Raw genomic sequence first — 22,671 nt, 5'->3', positions numbered from 1 at the left:
TCATCAGTCCCATCAAAGGGGGAGGTGGGGGGCTGTATCGGGGAGCCAGGCCCTCCTGTGGGTTCCTGCCCAGACATGCCCATCAAGCCCCCGCTGCTCCTGTGGCCCACGTAGATGGTGGGGGCTTCCTGAGAGAGATCTTTCTGACTACTAGTAAGGTGGGTTTATTTGGTGACACACAGGCCAGGATTGCACTTATTGCACGGTCTGAAGAAGAGGGTCATGGATGGATTATCTTTTACGCGAAGATTCTGTCTTGACCAGAGAAAAAGAAAGGACTTAAACCACAGAGCCTCAGCAGGGAAGGTTCAAGGCCTGGGGGACATGAGGGTGAGTTCCAGGCCCTAAACCCTTTTGGGCAGACAGCAAACCGGGACTTTTCTTTATCAATTTTGCATTGACAGGTGCACCTACCAACCAGTTCCCCTCCCTTAAACACAGGCAGAAATTAAAAAAAAATTAAACCACAACACTTGCACTCAGTTGTTTCTCCTTTCATATAATTTCATCCAAGGTAACCTCCTGGGTTTTGCGTTTAGGGCAGTACTCCTTCCTTTAAATGTGTTTATTAGGTCGATCACCTATGTTGTAAATATTTGTATATTATCATCAAACATGCCACCTGAATGCCAAACATGCTTTGAACACTGAGATCCAAACACCTTTTTAGGAAAAAAAAATCTTTATTAAAAAAAAATAACTTACAAATGGAAAGAACTCTCTGGAATACAAGGGTTTGTTTTGTGTGCCGTGTTACAGCCTGGAATAGTGTCGCTGCATTTATTTTTAATGTCACTTTACAATAATATTAATGTCACAAACTGCATTATAGAGCAGTTTTTGTTCTGTATCCCAGACCGGCCCAAAGCACCACACAGATATAAAACTATTGTAAATAAAACATTTCAGCCAAGACTGGCATATATATTTATATATATATATATATATATATTTATATAGAGAGAGGCTTTCAAAACAGCTAACAATTAATGTCATCCTTAGTCAAAACGGAAGTCAAACTAATCTCAGAACTAGGACACCGAGTACATGTCAGCATGGATACCTCCCATACGATATTCAAAATATAAACTTTCAAATACATTGAGAGGGTACATCGAGAGTGAGAAAAATAGAGTCTTAAGATTTAAATACAAATCCCCATTATAAAACCTTCAGGCAGCACAGAAAAATCCTATGTTATAGAAGTGCGGGCAAGCCTGTCCCGAAGCTGGGGGCTTGTCACACGGCCCCAACAGGCCCACGCCGGCAGGAGAACGAGAAAGGAGCCATAGGGACGCAGGCTGCCCCTCTCCACGCCAACGAGGGTCATCAAGCCCGAAGCCACCTGGCTTCACTCCGGAAAACCACGCAGCCCGGCGGTCCCCCCGCTGGAGCCCAGCGCCCAGGTCCAGAGGCCGCGCGGGGCGCCATCACTTGGCGTTCTGCTCCAAAGCGGAGTACTCAGTCTCTGACGCGCGGGAGGCGTCGATGAGCTTGGCGAGGCCCGTTTTGGCCGAGTACTTGAAGATGAAGGCCTTCATCAGCTCGTAGCGGTAGTTGCGGTTGATGAAGCTGTACAGCACGGGGTTGACGCAGCAGTGCACCAGCGACAGGCACTGCGTGACGTGCAGGGCCGTGAAGAGGAAGGTCTCGAGCTGGCAGGTGAAGGGGATGTAGTGGAGGATGGAGAAGACGTCCAGCAGCACCACCAGGTGGTAGGGCAGCCAGCACACCAGGAAGACCACCACGTAGGAGAAGATGATCTTCCGGCTGCTCTGCTTCTCCTGGTCACTGGAGGAGGAGAGGGCTCGGGCCAGCAGGAAGTAGAAGACAGCGATGATGCAGAAAGGGATGGCGAAACCGAGGACCACGGAGACCAGCTCCATGCTGATGAGCCACTCCTTGACGCTGTGCTCGGGGTAGAAGGACCGGCAGTAGGTCTCGTTGTTGGAGGCGGACGTCACGGTCTTCAGGTAGTAGGTGTCGGGCAGGGACACGCCGAAGGCCAGCAGCCACACCAGGACGCACACGATGCGGCGCACCAGCCTCTTCTTGCGGCCGGAGGTGCTGGCGAAGTAGGCGACGGACAGGTAGCGGTCCACGCTCATGCAGGTGAGGAAGAAGATGCTGCCGAAGAGGTTGATGGAGAAGATGAGGTGGGTGACCTTGCACGTGAGCTCGCCCATGGGCCACTGGTTATGCTGCACGAGGCTGACCACCCAGACGGGGATGGTGACCACCACCCACAGGTCGGCGATGGCCAGGTTCAAGATGTAGCAGTGCGTGTCGTAGCCTGTGGTCTTGGCCTGGATGTTCACCCAGACCACCACGGAGTTGGCGATCATGCCGATCACGAAGATGAAGATGTAGACGAAGGACAGCGTGTACAGCAGGATGCTCTTGTTGGGCACGTGGCCGCACTGCAGGGTGTCCACCGCAATGCAGTCACTGCCGTTGCAGGGCCAGCTGATGTCAGAGAAGTTCCCCGGCTCCGCGTAGTCCAACAGATGCACATCCATGGTGTCGAGGGCAGCAGTCCAACGGCCTGCGCGCAAAAGCAAATACAGTTTTAAAAGATGCCAGAGAAGAACGTATCCCTTAGCAAACGCTCCAGGCCTGTAAAGCACTTTCCCAGCAAGCCCATCTGCTCCGCAGTTTCACGGTAGCTCCCAAGTAGCTTTGCAAAGAAAGGAGAGAAGAAAACTGACCGTGACAGAATCTGCAAAACAAAACACACCCGGGTTCTAAAACCATGTGAACCTGAATCCATCTCTCTCAAAGAGTGCAAGTGTTCACTTCCTCTGTCTTTGCAGGACTGTGTTCTCACGAGGTCAACAGCCTGGCTGTGCCCCGGATGTGAAACTGACACATTCTGGGGGTCAGAAGGACGTCGGACAGCTGAGCCTCGGCCCAGAGGTGCGGGTGGCCAGCTCGCTTTCCCCTGCGGACGGCAGAGGCATTTCGCCCACATACCCAAGAGCAGGGGGTGGATCTGTTCCCTGCCTGGTGAATAACAAGCATCTCGCTCGGCCGTGTGGGGTTGCCTGCGGTTTGCAGACCCCTGGAGGTGTGGACAGTGTACGGACTGCCCTGCCGGCTCACCGCGCCCCATCCACAGCCTCCAACTTTGCCATGTGATTCCCAACTCAGAGCCACCAACCAGCCGTCTCTGAATGTGGGCCATTGCATGGTTTTCCATCTTTTATTTGCCCAACTGCTTTGAGAGCAACTTGTACCAAGGCCCAAAGCTGGTGGGTCCTGGAGGGGCTGGCTTTTCCCAGTGGTCTTCCTGACTAATCTGGCGTGAGGTTAACACTCTCAACTGGCACCATCTTGACACCCAGGAGAATCCAGGCCTGAGGCATTACTGTGCCTGGGCATGATGGCCCACAAACACCAGCTCTAAGAGCTGCCTGGGGCTGTCTTCTCCTGCTGACCTACCCACCTGAAGGCTCTGAAGTCCCACCACCACCACCCTGGGTGGACAGCCTCACTGCGTCCCCACAGGAAGGAGCTGTAAAATGAAACCACTCGGCCCAAAGGTGCCCTGATGGGCATCACCGTCTCGAGTAGGGAGTTTGTTCCTCCTTCTCCCGTGTCGCAGCTAAGGACTGACTGCAAGCCAAGCTTATCTGCCAAGTTCATCCAAAGTGGACTCCAGGCCACACACGAGAAGCCCCGGAGGATGGAGAAGGATGGTCCCTGAGTCAGGGCCCAGTGGCCGGGCTAACAGTCCACAGAGACCCAGCTGGGAGAGCACCCCTCTGGTGATCAGACCGTCCTGGGCTGGGATTTGGGCTCCTCCCTCATTAGTGTTTCTTATGAGTCTAGTTAACCCGTCATCTGCCACTGCTTTCTCAGGGCACCAGCCTCCATCTCCCAGGGCTACCTAAGAACTCAAGGGCTGAGGACAGAATCTAACAGACAGAAGCTCCAAACTGCAACCTCCCCCTCTCTTGACCTATCAAAAAGCACACACTCGCTTACTTCTTGCTCCACATTCAAAACTGACCAAGTGGCTAAGGGGTCAGCGTCCCACCCTGAGTAGGCAGGGGGAGAAGCAGGAGCTGCCCAAAGACAGCGAGTTGATGCCTTTACCTCCAGGGGAAACAAGCAGATGCCCCAGAAGTGAGGCCATCCACCTGCTGCGGCCCAGGGCCACCTCAGCCTCCAGACTCACGGCTGAGGACCTGCCCTTGGACCACAGGTATGGAGACGGCCCTCAGCCGCTGTCTGTTCACCTCTGTGAGCAGCAAGTGGCCATTGGTTCCCTTCCAGGTGACCTGACCGGGTCTCAGCATCCCGTGCTGCTGATGGACACAGCTGGACCTCTTGAGAAGGAGGTGGTGGAGCCACGGGGCCCAAGGCCAGGAAACCTGATAGTCCTCAGAGCCAACCCGATCATCAGGAGGACTCTCAGGCCCTGGGACCACCGACTTGTTGCAAGACCTGACCAGAGGGCACGCACGGAAAATCAGCAAGGTCAAGTTGAAGTGAAGTGAAGTAAAGGGAAATGAAGGTCGCTCAGTTGTGTCCGACTCTTTGCAACTCCACGGACTATGCAGTCCATGGAATTCTCCAGACCAGAATACTGGAGTAGGTAGCCTTTCCCTTCTCCAGGGGGTCTTCCCAACCCAGGGATCAAACCCAGGTCTTCCGCATTGCAGGTGGATTCTTTGCCAGCTGAGCCACCAGGGAAGCCCAAGGTCAAGTTAGGACAAATAAACGCATCCTCCTAAGAGACCATGGGATAGCCTGTCTGAGGATGCAGCTGGAGGACCCTGAGAGGACATGGACGCACAGCGCACACCTGTGAGAAACCAGGCCTGGGCTGGCCTCAGGATGGGCAGCCACCTCCAGACCCTGCCTTCAAGGTCCTCCTGACCCTCCCGCCACCCTGGACTGCTAAGCAGCCAGGATCTGACGGTGCCTGCTGCACCCCCGACTTCAGGAGAGAGGGAGGGGAGGACTTGGGCTTTGCTCTCCTGAGTGGCTCTAAGGTGTGACCCCCTTTTTCCCCCCATCTCCTTAAAATGAAACACATCCACAGCTGAGCGTCGTTTCCGATTTGGCCCAGCCACCTCATTCTTTCTGGAGCTGTTAGTAATTGCCCTCTGCTCTTTTGGGAGAAGCATATAAGACACCTTCCAGCCTGGGGGGGCTTCCAACCTTCTGGTGTCATATTTTCTTGTCTTTTCATACTGTTCATGGGGTTCTCACAGCGAGAATACTGGAGCGGTCTGCCCTTCCCTTCTGCAGTGGATCACATTTGTCAGAACTCTTCACGGTGACCCGTCCATCTCATGTGACAGACTCGCGGCTCATAGCTTCAAGCCCCTTCGCCACGACCAGCCTGTGATCCATGAAACACATCTGCAGCACGGCGTGGAGCTTCCCTGAGGCCTAGTGATAAAGGTGGCACTAGTGGTAAAGAACCCTTATGCCAATGCAGGAGACAGAAGAGACATGGGTTCGGTCCCCGGGTCGGGAAGATCCCCTGGAGGAGAAAATGGCAACCCAACTCCAGTATTCTTGCCTGGGAAACCCCATGGACAGAGGAGCCTGGCGGGCTGCAGTCCGTGGGGTTGCAGAGTCAGCGGGACTGAGCGACTAACACTTTCACTTTAGCTTATAAAGCACATTCACCCCATGACCTCATCTGACCCGGGTCCTTGCAGAACTCGCGTCAAATGCAGTCAGTGGGCCTCTGAGCTTGCGTCCAGGTTGCCCGAGGCTAACCGTGGGTGGTCCCCACGCCTAAGACAACAATCTTCCTAAGTCAGTGTTGGATTTTAACAGGTGATGCTCTCAAGCCCCTGACCTAAACAAAGATGTGATACAACAACTACAAAACGTCTACCCAGGCCCCTGGCTCCCCAAGGCCCAGCCAAACCTGAGGGAGGAGGGGTGAGGGAGGCATCCCATCAATTCCCTGAGGCCACTCAAACCCCGGAGACCCTTCACCAGAGTCTCTACTTGCCCGCAGGAAAAGCGAGGGGTCACCCCATGCAAGGGAGGGGTCACCCCTCCATCCTCGGAGGGCTCACTGCCTATGCCAACTGGGAAGGACCAGCCGTGATCCTCATATACGTGGTGACATCTCGAGGCCAGGTGGCTGGTCTGCGATGGCGGGAAGGGCAGCGTAGAGGCTGAGGATTCCAGGGCCTGAAGCCAACTCTCACGTCCACAGGGACCAGATCCCCTCTGCTGCAATAAGTCAGCAGTTCCGTTCCCATCCGCATGGGCCAGAGCTCAGGAGGGACTTGTGGGTGACAGTCACATCTGCCCACCGCCTGCATCCCTGAGGGTCAGAGCCCCCACCAGGGCGGACAGGAGAATCAGAGACAACTTCTGACACAGGTTAATAACATCGGCGTAAAGCTTCCTCATGGAAGGGAAGCAACAGGGCTTGGGATGAAAGATTCTTCCAGTTCTTTGATCTCACAAGCTCACACATTCTCTCCTCAAAATAAATATTCCCAAGAAAATCTATGCAAGGATGTTTATTGAAGCACTATTTATATACCAGCAAAAAATTGGAGACAACATAAATGTTGATCCATAAAGGACCGCAAACCACTGTCTGGAATATAATACAACTGTACAAAGAAAGAGGGAGTGCTTTTATGAACGTGGAAAGTTACACATATATACATGCCAAAAAAAATAAGAATTATGTGTATTTTTATAGGTACATGTATGTGCATAAGGGGCTTCCCAGGTGGCACTAGTGGTAAAGAACCTGCCTGCCAAGGCAGGAGACGCGAGAGATGTGGGTTCAGTCCCTAAGTCAGGAAGATCCCCTGGAGGAGGGCACTGCAACCCACTCCAGTATTCTTGCCTGGAAAATCCCACGGACAGAGGAGCCTGGCGGGCTACAGTCCATGGGGTCACAAAGAGTCGGACACGGCTGAAGTGACTGGGCACACACCCACATGTGTGTAAAAGCATGGGAAAAGATCTGCAGTAAGTATAAAACTGGGCTGGAAGTGCGAGGCGAGAGGACAAAGGGGGGATTGTAGCTTTCACCCTATATACTTCTGTGTGATCTGAAACTTGGCATCAAGAGTTATGGAAATTTTACTAGCGGGAGGAATGTCCCACAGAACAATGATGGTTCGTGGTCCATTTTTCCTAGACCAGAGGGACCCCGCTGAGAACAAAGCAGTAATCAGCATCACTTTTTTTTCATTCCCTTTTCCCCAATGGGTACTGTTTTCTCTCACTGAGCTCCCTTTATAGGGATCGCTTCCTGTAGATTCTGGGTCCAACAGCTTCACCCAGAAAGCATCACACTTCCGCCAGGACGAGAAGTAGATTTTCCCATGGTCTGCAGTATGGAGAACCAGCGTCTGTCCACCCCCTGCCCTCCCACCCACTGCACTGGCATCTGTAAAGAGACTCATCTGCCACTCACGTCCCCATTTGCTGGAAGGGAGATGTCCCCTCATCTCTCGGGCTTATTATTCATCAATCACGTCTCCTTGGTGACCACAGTGCAGCTCCGAGCAGCCTGACACCTTCAGCTGCCCCCAGTGGCCTCCCTGCACCCCCCCGGCAAGCTGAGGGCAAAGCCAGAATGAGACATCTCCAAGTTCAGGGTCTCCATGGGCTGGTGGTTTGGCCTGCAAGGAACATGTCCTTCCACTGGTCCACAGTCACTCCCTGCAGGACACAGACCGCCGCACGATCAGGTATCCGGCCGGAGCTCCCCAACACTGCCTTCAGCATGTTTGCAATTTTCAATCACAGACTTGGAACACCCTTCCTGACCAGCCGGGTAGGCCCTCCTCTCCCCAATAAATCCTATTCCCATTTATGCCCTCTATTACTCCCACCTTCTCCCAGCCAGGCCTCGTACCTCCACTCTGCGTCACTGGGCTCTTCCCGTCTCCCCTCCTTCCTCCTCAAGCCCCTACCCCCACGATGTCTTACTGCCTGTGTACCGGGCAGCCAGCAATGGCACCTGGACAAAGCAGGTGCTCAATTAATTCATAATCAATGAATCAATAGTGAATCAAGCTACTGAGACCAGAAATTTGAGATTATCAATGTAAACGGGAGCCCCGAGGAGACTTTGCCAGAACTCTCACTTGAGCTAAGTCTCACCCGTTTATATGCCCCCCAGTGTTTGTAGAGCCCCTTCTGTGAGAGGCACTGCTCTGGGGCAATAAGAGACCAGGATCATCACTCCCCACCCACCCCGGGGAACTTGGCAGCTCACTGAGAGGGTCGGGAAGGCAGGAAGGTAGTGTGGACACTGCTCAAGCGTGGTGAGGGACTTCCACTCCAGTGACCGAAGGGGACTCCCCCAGGAGGAAGTGGGTGCTGGGGTGGCCAGTGATGTGCTACTGGAGGGTCACCAGACCTGGCTGAGCCTGTCACTGCAGGAGCCACCAAGGTCTTGAGCAAGGGCCTGGCTTTGGGGCAGAAAAGGCTTTTGAGGGAGGAGGTAGCACAAACCACGCAGAAGGCCTGCAGGGGAGACTGGGTGCTTGTCAGGCCAGGGAGCAGTGCAGAGAAGGTAACATGGGCCAGGCCACCCAGGGCCCCGCCTCGGACGCCAAGGGGACTCTGCGCTCTCCAGGACCTGTGCCTGCAGGTGACCTTCTGCACTGGCTTTTCTGCAATTGGGACTCAACTCGTGTCCTCCCAGGGCAGAATTTCACGGAGCAACTCAGTGTTGTCCCAACACATCACCCAGCCTGGCTAACCTCACTGCTGGGCACCTGGAAACAGGCCAGCCAGGCAGCGGGACCAGAAACTCGAGTGTGGCTGAAACCAGCTCTGTTCACCCTCCCCACTCCCCAGGGACTCTCCAGCGGACCAGACTCTGGTCTTCTAACGAAAGCCCCAGGCTTTCTACTCCAGGAGTGCAATTTACATACGGAAGACTTGCACCATTTCTTTATTTTTTTTCATTAATTAATTTATTTTAATTGGAGGCTAATTACAATATTGTGGTGTTTTTGCCAAACATCAACATGAATCAGCCGCGGGTATACATGTGTCCCCCCACCCCCACCCCCCACCCCATCCCTCTGCGTTGTCCCAGAGCACTGGGTCTAAAAGTCCTTAGGAAAGTGCACGGCTTTGGGGGTTGTTTCCTTTCTTATCAATCCTGCATTAAATCTATGGGGATGTCCAGGAAAGTTTCGGCCCAGGCTTGAGGGGCCACCTGCTAGGGCTGAGAGCAGAATGGGGCACGGGGGGGCAGTCTGTCTCCCCCCAGCCTATGGCAAACAAACAGAACAATGCCATCCTGACCCCCATTATTTTCCAGAAGAATTGCTCTGAATTGTTTGAAAATTCAAAAAAATAATAAGAGAGAGAGAGAAAAATCCAAACCCTAATCCAGATAGAGGCCATCTACTTTCCGAGTCCTCAGACACACTTCGCATTGATACATGGGGAGAATTTGGGGAAATAGAAGGAACCCCACATCCAGAAACCTGATCTGTTCTATTGTGCTCAGCGGCCCGACTGGGAAGCGGCACAGGACCCAGGAGGGCAGACCCAGAGGTTCCCACGGCACAAAGGCTGCTGTCTGGGTTGGCAAGTGTAACAAGAGCCCTCATTCCCACCCAGCTTAGAAGCAGGAGGAGCGGTAGGGGCCTGAGCGGTAGCGGCCAGCCTAGGACAGCCCCAAACCTTGGGCTACACACAGTGGGGCTCCCATCTTAGATGTAAAATTAGGAGATTCGTGACGGAGGTTTCCTTGACTGTAAGAGAACCGGGAGGTGTTAGCCATCTGGTGCCCCCTTTATCTGCCCCCTGCCCGAGGGCACCACCCGAGGGGTTCTCGGCCCCTCCACCTCGGAGCAAAAAAGCAGAGTCAGCCTCCAAACCTACTTAGGGCTCGGCAAGATTTTCACTATGAAAATACACCACTCTCTCATCACTTGAAGAACCAAGCAACGACGTTTGTTTTTTTCCAGTTCTAAGCTGAGTCGATTCTTGTGTAACCAAAGGATCAAAGATTCCAGCAGCAAACCATTAAGTATTCAAAATCAGAGAACTGCCCCTTTTTTTCTCATTCTTTCCTTTTTTTTTTTCTGCTTGCTTTCACTTTAATAAAACATATGCCTCCCAGAGCTATAATTTCCTGGACTTTAAAAACATTTGACATGACACACAAATTTCCACCTACACACATGCAATTTGTCTGGAAGCCCTTCTAAAACTATTTCTGTTCCTGAATAAAAACCAAGTTCCGTGGTTGCCTGGATGAAAAATACAAACACTTTCTAGCCCGGAATTCCACTCGTGTTCTGCAGAATCACTGAGAACCATCTCAAGTCCTTAAACCTTTAAGGTTTTTTTCTTCTCCTCAGGGTTCATAGAATGACTCTCTTTCAGTCTCAGGTTTGAGTAACCAATTTCCCTGGTGTCTCCTGGAAAACACGAGCCTCTCTCTCTGCCTGGAGTGATCAGACAAAAAGCCACTGTTCCTGATTAAGTAGGTTTTTTTTGTTTTGTTTTGTTTTTTTCCATCCAGAAAGACTATACTTTGCCTGTTCTGGACCTGATTAGAAACCATAATACCTTCTCCAGTCTCTTCAAGATTGGCTGTTAATATGGGATAACCTCGGAAGTCCTGACTCAGTTAAGCATCTGCATGCTGCCTGCACTGTACTTTCCAGAACTTTTAAAAAACGACAACTGCAATGCACACCCCTTTAAAACATCAGATGAGCAGCAAAACACAGGCAAGTCTCAATTTTCTTTTGCTTTTCCACCCGAATCCAGTGCAGCCCTCCTCCCCCACCCTCCTCCCCAGGAGCTTGCGGCATGGGGCTCCACAGTTGGTGCACACTGGAGTGTTTATGGCAGAGACTGGGGAAAAAAAGAGCAAATTGTTTCCAAGCTAGAGCTCCCCATGTGCAACTCTGCTTTAGAAAAAGGCTCTGCATCTGGGGAAGCTCAAGGGCTGATGAAAGAAGGGCAAGCAGTTTATCCATTTAAAATCTATGGAAAGTGAAGCGCAGACACCAGCCCGCCTCCACTTGCCTTTCTAGGAGAGCCTATTTGATCTCCGCATTTCCCTGGAATAAATAAAGCGACACAAAGGCAGCATCTGCCCGTTTAAAGAGAAAAGAAAAAGTTACCACATTGAGACTCGGCAGAATGAATGTTTCAGGGGATGTCAGGGCATCAAATACCTTCAAAGGGCTGTACACCATCTCCCAGGGTGGGGGTGGGGGGGCTCTTCTACGTCTGGAAAACGTAATGGTCCTGGTGTGAGCAAATGAATTGAGAGAAAGAAAGAAAGACAGAGAGAGAAAGAAAAAGGGAGACAGGCAGTCTGACTTTTACAACTTCTCATTCTCCCTGGAACTTACAAGTCTTGGCTAACCACCCAAGCCTGACCTCACTGCAGAGTTTTGAGTCACTCCTCAGATCTTTATGCAGGCGAACAAAATCGAACAAAATTCATGTTTTTTACTTCAATAGTACAATCACAGTGCAAAATCCTAGACTTCTGTGTGTGCCTTTTTTTCCTCCCAACTGAAGTCAGATTTAACACCTTCTGAGGGAACAGCAAATAGATTAAGAAGGGTGCAGTGGAGAGACAAGACAGCCGGGCTGTATTTAACATTCACTCCTATAGCTTCCGGATTTACAGGCTCTGGTAATCCTCCAGAGCAGTGAATTCAAACCCATTCTGGACCCACAAAGACCCTCAGCCCAGTTTTCTTCACTGCTCGAGTTCGCCTCTTCATAAAGGGCACATCTTTCTGGAATTACACGTTTAGTGCCAGTTCTGTTTCCCCAGTGGAGAGACCAGAGGAGAAAACAGGTAGGCAGCGGTGCCAAGCTGACCCCGATGCCAACTGTGAGCAACTGGGATGGACAGTCTGCCTTTTTACTAAGTTCTCTGCTTGCAGATGAACCCCGGATTCCGCAGTCCAACAGACACCCACGGAGAGCGCCTTCCACTTCAGAAAACAGCCCTTTTTGACTTTCTGCAGCCCAAAGGAAGCCCCGAGTTACCAGCCGCACTTCGCAAGGCAGCACGCCGCCTGCGCTTTCGGAAACCAGACCTGCGGACTCGCCAGCACCCATCAGAGCTTATTCCAAAGAAGAGCTCTGAAAAAAAGACCACTGCGCTTAAGAGCCAGACCCCTGCCCGCCGTCCGCACGCCCTGCTGACCCAGCACCGTTTCCTTACCTGGCGGCGGGGCTCCTCCGGCTCCGGGCTCGCCTTCTGGGTTCCGGCGCTCCGTGCCTTAGGGCTGAGCAGTTTGCAGAAATGTGCGCTTTCCGGGGCTGCAGACTCGCGTTATATACACTGCGGGCGGGCGGCCTCTAGATGGCGGCTTTGTAACCGGCATCTGCTGCCTCCCTCCCCGGGCCCCCTCCCCCTCCATCCCTCCGCCCCGGCCACCCTCCCTCCGCGCGCGCGCGTGCACACACACACACACACACACATGCTTGCATGCACGCACACACTTGCACGCGCGCGCGCCCTCACCCCTCTTGTAAACCCCGATCTGTGGTTTCCGGCCAAGCTCTCGCACACAAGCAGACTCTAGGGAAATCCCAGCCTGCCTTCATTTGCAGAGTCCAATGAAGCTACAAGGTCCAGACCCCAGGTTGGGGGGGGGGGGATGCATCAGCAGAAGAAACACCGGCAGAGAAACCCCAGCGCTTTGCCAAATCATCAAATATTTATCTGGGTCTCAGGGATATCTTTAATAATCCCATTAACAACAAGAATGCCTTTGAATGCCTCTTAGCTCTAGGGAAGACTTTGTTCCCAAGACAAATTGCTCTGAACTTCTGAACTTCGGTGTTGATTTATTAAGCCTGGGTTGTCTTTGTTAATTCCTCCAAAACAGAAGCAACAGTTTTGGAAGGGGAGCAATGAATCTGTACCACCTCATACTACCCCCAAAGGTGGGGAAGGAACGTTTGTAATAGATTTTATTTAGATTATTTTATTTGAAAATCTTGAAAGTCTAGTGAAAATAATGTTCTGAACCACCTACCTAGTGCCAGACATACATTAGAGTATCAGACATGTCTTTTGATAATGTCCTCTTTGGAGGTTAATTTAGCAAATATTTATTTTTATTATTGACATATACATTCTAATCTAGAAGTGGGTGGCTGAAGTTCTGTCCATGGGGGAATTGGACCTAAAAATGTGCTTCACATAATAGTCACCTCTACTGCCCTATTTAGATAAATCAAGGGTAAGACAAGGACCTGAACTTTCACTTTTAAAACCATCCTTACCGAGCTTTTCCCCCAGAGTAACATGCTGGTCTGCGGCTGCTGTTTTGCTTTCTGCCTCCTGGTGTTAGTTCCAGGGTTCAAGTCACCGTATGCAGGCACCCAGTCCTCCCCCCACTCCCCAGCCCAAACTTTCTGAGGTTCTTTTTATACTTCTACTAAAAATACCAGCAGACGGCCAAATGCCAAGTCTGGAGAATTGGGAGGTCAAACTCTTAGGCAGCCAGAAGGCCTCCGTGTTGCAGAAAGCCCTCAACAAAAGAAATATTTTGTTTAGATCAAACTTCACCAGCACAGTGGAAATCACCCCAAAATACCAGCTAAGAGTGCACCTGCTCCAGGAGGCTCTCAGAGGGGACCTGCCCACCCTGTCCCTGCTCATCGGGCCACTGCCCTGAACAACTGGCATGGACCTTCTTCCTGCCCTGTCTCCTGGGCACCCGAAGCCCCATCTCCGAGCTCCCAGAGTGAAAGTGGCTGTGAAGTAAAACCACAGGCCACTGGGCGGCACACACGCAGGATTTTGGGGGAGTCCATAAGTACACGCTCAGGACTTTCTCGGTCCTGTTTTCTCCCTGAAGGTGACCCTGCGTCTGAGCCTAACAAATGCCCGCGGCGGCGGCCACGGCAGAGCTCTCTTCCTCCGGACAGCGACGCACAGGCTGACCTTCTGTGTCTATGAACTTGATCTGTCCCTCGGAGAACGCGATTCTCCTTTGGCAGGTTTGGGGGCCAGACCGAAAGGCAGAATGAGTTTGAATCTGCTCTCAATTAAGTGTGCTGGGTTTAAAAGAAAGCAAGCCTCCTCGCAGAAAAACCAGCGCGACAGGATGCAGTTGCTAAAGCGGAGGAAGGAAAACTCAGAGTAGATGTTAAAAAAAAAAGAAAGAACCCACTTCAGGTCAGATGCTGTGGGGCCCACACTCCCTGAGAGGGCTAGGCTGGGGCCCCGGCTCAGCGTCCAGAGGAGGCCGAGAGGCGCAGGGATCCTGGTACCAGTTCCGGTCCAGAGCTGCGTGCACCCGCCCACCACCCTCCCGGGTCCAAGTACTCCCTGGCTGTCCCCACCCACAGTCCTCTCTGAGAACCCAGTCCTGGGGGATTTGGGAGGGTAAGTCAGTCAGATTTTGCAAGGGAACAGGAATCTATCACCCTGGGACCCAAAGTGTCTCTTGGAACGTTTGGAAGTCTGCCCTGCTCTTGGGAGGATTGCGTTTCTAAGGGAGGGGTTAGTTGGGGAGGAATGGGTTTGGTTACCCCCATGGGAAACTTGGAGAAGCAGAAATGGGTCGCTGTGCCTAGGGTTGTCCAGAACTCATAGTTCCTCGACCCGTTCCTAGCCCTGACTATTCAGTGCAGTGGCGCCCTGAAGGGGTGTTCAGCCAAGACCCCCTTTCCATGTCTATAATCTGCACCTGGGATTTTAGACCCCCACAGAGCAGCTGTCCCCACTGGGCTCTGATTTGCCTGTGGATGTGGCCCCACCAACCTCCTGCCTCAAAACCCCAGCTCCCTTTCAGAGGGATCCTGGTGGGCCAGAGCTGTGGCAGGCAGGGTGGGGGCTTCGGTGGGGGGGCACAGTTAGGATGGAGAGACAGTGGTCTCTGATGACTGCATACGTGGCCCACAGAGGCTCCCCTGCACCATCGTCCGAGGGCCGAAGACTAACCCGGCCCCAGGGCAGGTCTTCCTTGCAACCTCAGCACATCACACCAGGTGTCATGGATTCCTGGAACAGCCAGAGGCTTGGCCTGGTGGGAGTCATGTCAGCCAGGATGGGATATCCCCCCTGAACCACAGACGCCAATGCCTGGCCTCGTGAAAGGATCTGGAAGGAAAGACAGAGCCCTGCCCGCACGAGGATGGAGGCCCCAGGCTGGGCTCGGTTCCGATGAGTCTGATTTACACCATGTCTCCCTAGGCATCTTATCTCTTTGGGCTCTTAGGTTTCTGTCTTTAAAGTGATTATAACAGAACCTTCTGTTCTTGGCAGGTGCATCTCAGGCTTAGGGCTTCCCTGGTAGCTCAGCCTGTTACGAGTCTGCCTGCAATGCGGGGGACCCCCGTTCAATTCCTGGGTCAGGAAGATCCCCTGGAGAAGGGATAGGCTACCCACTCCAGTATTCTTGGCCTTTCCCGGTGGCTCAGCTGGTAAAGACTCTGCCTGCAATGCAGGAGACCTGGGTTCGATCCCTGGGTTGGGAAGATCCCCTGGAGAAGGGAAAGGCTACCCACTCCAGTATTCTGGCCTGGAGAGTTCCATGGACTGTATAGTCCATGGGGTCGCAAAGAGTCAGACACGACTGAGCGACTTTCACTTTCACTTTCAGGCTTAAATGAAAAGGTTGGAGGCATCTTGTAGGTCCCAGAAAGGCTATTTCTCTCCTTCCTCATCCCCTGGCCCTGACCCTGGCTAAATTCTGGTGACGCAGAGCATCGTTGAAGATATGAAACTAAAGCCTTGCAACATTTTATGAACGCTTTCCTAAAGTTTGCGCAATAACAGCTGTGAGTGTGTGACTTTTGCCAATCTCTATGCCAAGTATTGCATTCTTTCAGTTAATAATCACAGCAGCCCTTAACCTAAAATGTCTTTTTTTGTCCCACTTTTGTAACTGTGGAAACTAAGGCCCAGAGAGAGTGGGCAGCCTACCCCTCGGGGGGTCACTGCCTGTGAATAGAAGGGAGATTCAACCTGGTTTGCCCAGCTTTCTAGCAGAGAAAGATATATTCTTAAAAGAAATGTAAAACGTGTATCAAGGTTCTAAAAGTAGACTCTTGGATGAGAATTCAGGGGGCACTGATGTATTAAGGATGTGCTCCCAGAGAAAACCGGCAAGTATAGGGGGAAAGATAACCAGAGGTACCACTTGTGACAAGTCTCAACTGTAGCCTAATCCCTGATGTCTCTCTGAAGCCTAAATTGCACCCTAATTTGTGCCAACCCCAGGCAAGGAAGCTGGCTTTCCTGTCCTGTATGCTTCAACCAGTGGATCTGGGCTGCTGGATGATGGGTCGGGGAATATACCCACAGACACTTCCCGTTCTCAACCTGTGTGGGCAAAGCTGCTCTAGGAAATCGAGGTCAGCTTCTCATAGATGCACCTAGTCTCAAGCTTGGGCAGTAGACCCACATTAAGGGTGCCAGGGGGGTACACAGAACTAAAAAGGGGTCAAGGGGACCTGGGAGCAACACCACCCGTGTCCTCTGCACTTGGCTTGTGGGGCATATATTTTATCAGATTTGACCCAAATAGAATATTCTTTAATTAAGACCTGGACCAGCTTGTTTGCACCTCAGAACCTTTGCCCCTGATGTTTTCTGTTCTTGGAATGCTCTTTCTAGTAATTGTTATATGGCTGCCTTCTCATTATCCTGTTTCAGGCTTAAATAAAATTGCTTTAGAAACACTTTCTCCGCTCTAGCCAAAGAATCCCCCATCCCAGTTACTCCCTTCATTATTTTGTTTTCTTGGTGACACTTACTCACCGTCCAAAGTCATCATGTCGTGTTTGTCTTCTACCTGCTAGAGTGTAAATTCCTGCGGAGCAAGGATGTGCCTGTTTTGTTTCAGCGCTGTGTTCTTGCAGGCACACTTGATGCTTGGCTCATGGTGAGTTCTCATAACTATGACCTGAACAAACCTGGACAAATCTCACTTTTAAATCAGGTTTTTGCTCTCCTCCTGTTTTGCTCACCTTCTCCATCATAGGTGTGGGGGGTGGGATTTAGGAAAGAGTCCAGGTTAAGGGTTTTGGGGAAACCTAAAACATTAACGTTGAATCAGGAGCTTGAGATTAGCATATAAACGTTACTATATATGAGACAGATAACCCACAAAGAGCACTGTGTAGCACAGGGAACCATACTCAATATTTTGTAATGACCTGTAAGGGAAAAGAATCTGAAGAAGAATATATGTGTATGTGTGTAAACTGCTGTGCTGTATTCCTGAAACAAACATGATATTAGAAATTAGCTATATTTCAATTCTCAAGACTCTTGAGGGTCCCTTGGACTGCAAGGAGATCAAACCAGTCAACCCTAAAGGAAACTAATCCTGAATATTCATTAGAAGGACTGATGCTGAAACTGAAGTTCCAGTACTTGAGCCACCTGATACAAAGAGCCGAATCATTAGAAAAGACCCTGATACTGGGAAGGATTGAAGGCAGGAGGAGAAGGGGATGACAAAGGATGAGATGGTTGGATGGCTGCACCAAATCGATCAACATGAGTTTGAGGAAGCTGCGGGAGATGGTGATGGACGGGGAAGCCTGGTGTGCTGCAGTCCATGGGAAAGAGTCGGACATGACTGAGCGACTGAACGACAACAATACTTCAGTTGAAAAAATATAAACCTTGCAAGTGGGGAAAAAATTTGAACAGGTAGATACTTCACACAGAGGAATCTCCAGATGACCTAAACACGTGTAGAAAGTGTACGACTTCCTTAGTCGTCTGGAAAATACAAACTAAAATAACGGGGCCAGACAACTGGACCCCCATCGGAAAGAATAAAACGAGATGACTGAATGTTACCAAAGGCTGTGGAACGACCAGAATTCTCCCACACCCCTGCTTCTCAAACTCTGTGTGGTGAAAGACCAGCATCCTTTCTCAGATTTCCAGTGCGTTGCAGACCGGAGCGTGGTCCCCTGGGAAGCCCTAGGGCAGAAGGCCTGCCTCCTGGGCCCCCGCAGGCGGGTGTGCCACCTGAAGTGTGGCGGCACCATCACACAAGGCTGCCGACGCTGGATCCGGGGCACACTTCTAGAAAAGTTTCTAAATGCTCACTCTCAATTTCTGGACCTAACCGTTTGCAGACTAGTAGCAAGTAGCTCACAGCCCACACGTCCAGCGACACACTCACCCGGAAGGTGGAGGTGCAAAATACCACAACCACTTTGGCGGGATTTGCTAAAATTAAACATACGTATACCCTATGACCCAGAAGTTCCATTGCAACATATATACACAACTTAAAGGTGTTATATTGCAGCAAAAAAAAATATGGCAGAATGTTTATAACAGGACTATTTGTAAGAACTCAAACTAGAAATAACCAGATAGCCGAAAGAATCTTGCAGACCTATATCCCTCATGAAGATAGACATAAAAAGCCTTTAAAAAGAAAATCAAATACAACAGTATAATATATCATGACTAACTGAGGTTTGTTCTTAAAATACAAGGCCAGTTAAACATTTCAAAATTAATAGAATTCACTAAATTAATAAAGCATTTGAAAACCTTCAAAACCAATTCATGATAACTTTCAGCAATCTGAAAATGAAATGATCTTAATTTGATTTAATTTCTTAGTTTGCTATAACCCATGTATACACTTGATATAGGGCATGTATGAATACTTAGTTAACATCATACTTAATGCTGAAAAACTGAATACCTTAACTGCATCTAAAATTAAAAACAAGCAAAGATACCCACTTTTACCATCTCCTTTCAACACTGTACTGGTTTCTGAGCTAGTCTCAATAAGGAAAAAAAGAAATAAAGGCAATGGATTGGAAAGAAAGTGAAAGTGAAGTTGCTCAGTCTTGTCTGACTATTTGTGACCCCATGGACTGTAGTCTACCAGGCTTCCGCTTCCACGGGATTTTCCAAGCAAGAGTTCCAGAGTGGGTTGCCATTGGAAAAAACATGTGAAACTTCTTTTATTGGCAGCTGACATGATTATTTACATAGAAAAAATCCTGACCAATCTACAAAACAAATTCGAGAACGAAACAGAAATCAGAGAAATTAAATGAAACCAAAGAAAATGGAGCCTGCCAGGTTCCTCTGTCCACGGGATTCTCCAGGCAAGAATACTGCAGTGGGTTGCTGTGCTCGCCTCCAGAATGAATGAGGAGGTAAAGCATGTTCATGGATTGGGAGACTCAATACTGTGAATACATGAATTCTTCCTAAATTTGTGTGTAAACTCAATGCAGTCCTAATCAAAACCCCAGAAGATTCTTTGGCAGAATTAACAGGTTGATTTTTATATTTTAATGGTAATTGAAAAGACTTAAAAATACTTAAAACTATCTTGAAAGACTGTTAGAGAACTCATACTTTGAGGTTTTATGACTTAATGTAAAGATACATGATCAACCTGGTGTGGTATTCACATGATAGACAAATATTAATAGACAAAATAATCCACAAATAGACACACATGTACAGTCCATTCAGTTCAGTTCAGTCACTCAGTCGTGTCCGACTCTTTGCGACCCTATAGACTGCACCACGCCAGGCTTCCCTGTCTATCACCAACTCCCAGAGCTTACTCAAATTCATTTCCATTGAGTCGGTGATGCCATCCAAGCATCTCATCCTCTGCTGCCCCCTTCTCCTCCTGCCTTCAATCTTTCACATCATCAGGGTCTTTTCCAATGAGTCGGCTCTTCACATCAGGTGGCCAAAGTATTGGAGCTTCAGCTTCAGCATCAGTCCTTCCTATGAATATTTAGGACTGATTTCCTTCAGGATGGACTGGTTGGATCTCCGTGCAGTCCAAGGGACCCTCAAGAGTCTTCTCCAGCACCACAGTTCAAAAGCATCAGTTCTTCTCTGTTTAGCCTTATTTGTGGTCCAACTCTCACATCCAAACATGACTACGGTAAAAACCATAGCTTTGACTAGATGGACTTTGTTGACAAAGTAGTGTCTCTATTTTTTAATATGCTGTCTAGGTTTGTCATAGCTTTTCTTCCAAGGAGCATCTTTTAATTTCATGGCTACAGTCACCATCTGCAGTGATTTTGGAGCCCCCCAAAATAAAATCTCTCACTGTTTCCATTTTTTCCCCATCTATTTCCCATGAAGTGATGGGACCGGATGCCATGATCTTAGTTTTCTGAATGTTGAGTTTTAAGCCAGCTTTTTTACTCTCCTCTTTCACTTTCATCAAGAGGCTCTTTAGTTCTAGTTCTTCTTCACTTTCTGCCATAAGGGTGGTGTCATCTGCATAGCTGAGGTTATTGATATTTCTCCTGGCAATCTTGATTTCAGCTTGTGCTTCATCCAGCCCAGCGTTTCTCATGATGTACTCTGCGTATAAGTTAAATAAGTAGGGTGACAATATACAGCCTTGACGTACTCCTTTTCCTATTTGGAACCAGTCTGTTGTTCCATGTCCAGTTCTAACTGTTGCTTCCTGACCTGCGTACAGATTTCACAGGAGGTAGGTCAGGTGGTCTGGTATTCCCATCTTTTTCAGAGTTTTCCACAGTTTTATGTGATCCACACAGTCAAAGGCTTTGGCGTAGTCAACAAAGCAGAAATAGAGGTTTTTCTGGAACTCTCTTGCTTTTCCGATGATCCAACAGATGTTGGCAATTTGATCTCTGGTTCCTCTGCCTTTTCTGAATCCAGCTTTAACATCTGGACCTACTGTTGGTTGAAGCCTGGCTTGGAGAATTTTGAACATTACTTTGCTAGCATGTGAGATGAGTGCTATTGTGTAGCAGTTTGAGCATTCTTTGGGATTGGAATGAAAACTGAGCTTTTCCAGTCCTGTGGCCACTGCTGAGTTTTCCAAATTTGCTGGCATATTGAGTGCAGCACTTTCATAGCATCATCTTTAAGGATTTGAAATAGCTCAACTGGAATTCCATCACCTCCACTAGCTTTGTTCATAGTGATGCTTCCTAAGGCCCACTTGACTTTGCATTCCAGGATGTCTGGCTCTAGGTGAGTGATCACACCATCATGGTTATCTGGGTCATTCAGATCTTTTTTGTATAGTTCTTCAGTGTATTGTTGCCACCTTCTCTTAATATCTTCTGCTTAGGCACATACCATTTCTGTCTTTATTATGCCCATCTTTGCATGAAATGTTCATTTTAGAGTCCAATACACAGTTCACTGATATTCAGCAAAGGCTCCATAGCAATTAGCAAAGTTTAAGAACAATGATATTTACAGTATCATGGTAGAAATGAAATGGTTGTTTTCTGTAGGGGTGGGGATTAACTGGAAGAGAATTTTCTGATGTGAATGGCCTTGTTCTATATCTTGATTGGGCTGGTGGTGACATGAGTGTATATATTTATCAAATTTTATAAGACTGTATACTTGGGATCTGTGAGTGAAGTGAAGTGAAAGTCGCTCAGTCGTGTCTGACTCTTTGAGATCCCGTGGACTACACATAAGAGTTGATGGAATTCTTCAGGTCAGAATACTGGAGTGGGTTGCCATGCCCTCCTCCAGGGGGTCTTCTCAACCTGGGGATCGAACCCAGGTCTCCCGCATTGCAGGCGGATTCTTTACCAGCTGAGCCACCAGAGAAGCCCTGTGATTTTCATTAAATTGTACTGAAATCTAAAAAGTTGTAGAGTGTACACATTTGTTATTGTTGTTCAGTTGCTAAGTCATGTCCAGCTCTTTGCTACAGCATGCCAGGCTTCCCTGTTTTCCACTATCTCCTGGAGTTTGCTCAGATTCATGTCCATTGAGTCAGTGATGCTATCTAACCATATCATCTTCTCCTGCCCCCTTCTCCTTTTGCTTCAATCTTTTCCAGCATCAGAACCACATATATATAATACATTCAGAGTGATACTATTTATATAAAAATTTAAAGCACTTAAAGAAAAGTATATATTGTTTGTGGAACTATATAAAGAGCCTACATAGATGGAAGAACGGTTATACATCAATCTGAGGACAAAGGTTTCATCAGCGGAGAGAAAGAGATACAGTGGGCTGAGGAACAGGAGTATGTACACTGTCTCTGTAATGTTTTTATTTCTTTAGGCAAAATACTCTCATCTGTTAAATCTTACTGGTGGGTTCATGGGAATACGTTATATTACTTGCTGTTCTCCACATTTGAAATTTTTCATTCTTAGCTTTTAAATTTTAAGAAAAGAAAAAAGACTTGAATAAAAATTTCTGAGTGAAGCACTGCTTCCTCTACTTTTACTTCACTGTAAAGTTTGACACAGAATAGAATGTTTTCTGATCTCTGATCAGATTTCTGATCTCTGAACCCAGGAGACTTTTGCCAGGAGAGCATATCAAAGCATGGAGAGCCTAATGAGATACCAGGCACATCAGGTCAGACTAAGTCTCATTTTTCCAAAACTTTGGCAACATTCAAAAGTATTATGATTTAACATTCTACAAACTTCAATATAAAGATTTTAGCTTCAAAGTCTAAAAGCAATTTCGGCTTAAAAGCTATCTAAACCTGAAGACAATCAAAGAAGAAATATATATCTAATAAAATTATTCCAGCTGCTACGGGTTTTAAAAATCTAAATTTTATACCTGCTCATAGGGTTATGTATTTTTGTTTCCCTGGAGAAGGCAGTGGCACCCCACTCCAGTACTCTTGCCTGGAAAATCCCATGGACAGAGGAGCCTGGTGGGCTGCAGTCCGTGGGGTCGCTGAGTCGGACACGACTGAGTGACTTCAC

At 49.1% G+C, this 22,671-nt stretch overlaps 1 protein-coding gene and 1 long non-coding RNA gene across 3 annotated transcripts; one reads left to right on the top strand and one right to left on the bottom strand.

Annotated features, from left to right (window-relative positions):
- Positions 1-663: 663 nt before the first annotated feature.
- ACKR3 (atypical chemokine receptor 3) lies at positions 664-16,679 on the bottom strand. Of its 2 annotated transcripts, XM_081491112.1 has the most exons (3): positions 12,173-16,679; positions 11,163-11,217; positions 664-2,545 (listed from the first exon to the last, which is right to left on the bottom strand). In XM_081491112.1, the coding sequence occupies exon 3, from the start codon at positions 2,517-2,519 to the stop codon at positions 1,431-1,433; it is 1,089 nt and encodes a 362-aa protein (XP_081347238.1). In that variant the 5' UTR covers positions 2,520-2,545; positions 11,163-11,217; positions 12,173-16,679; the 3' UTR covers positions 664-1,430. The 2 variants fall into 2 exon arrangements, with proteins under 2 accessions (XP_081347238.1, XP_081347237.1); XM_081491111.1 differs by lacking the exon at positions 11,163-11,217.
- LOC145506444 (uncharacterized) lies at positions 8,872-14,127 on the top strand. The gene is made up of 2 exons (XR_014053931.1): positions 8,872-11,800; positions 11,889-14,127. It is a non-coding gene; the product is annotated as an uncharacterized LOC145506444 (long non-coding RNA).
- Positions 16,680-22,671: the final 5,992 nt, after the last annotated feature.

The sequence above is a fragment of the Giraffa tippelskirchi genome, chromosome 5 (assembly GCF_054371585.1).
Source record: "Giraffa tippelskirchi isolate mGirTip1 chromosome 5, T2T-mGirTip1v1.2.pri, whole genome shotgun sequence".
In the NCBI taxonomy this organism is placed as follows: domain Eukaryota; kingdom Metazoa; phylum Chordata; class Mammalia; order Artiodactyla; family Giraffidae; genus Giraffa; species Giraffa tippelskirchi.
Note: the sequence above shows the minus strand (reverse complement) of the source record. Positions and strands in the feature narration are given on the sequence as shown.

Coding starts and splice junctions, on each gene's coding strand:
- ACKR3 (XM_081491112.1), bottom strand. CDS start 2,519: ATGGATGTGCATCTGTTGGACTACGCGGAGCCGGGGAACTTCTCTGAC.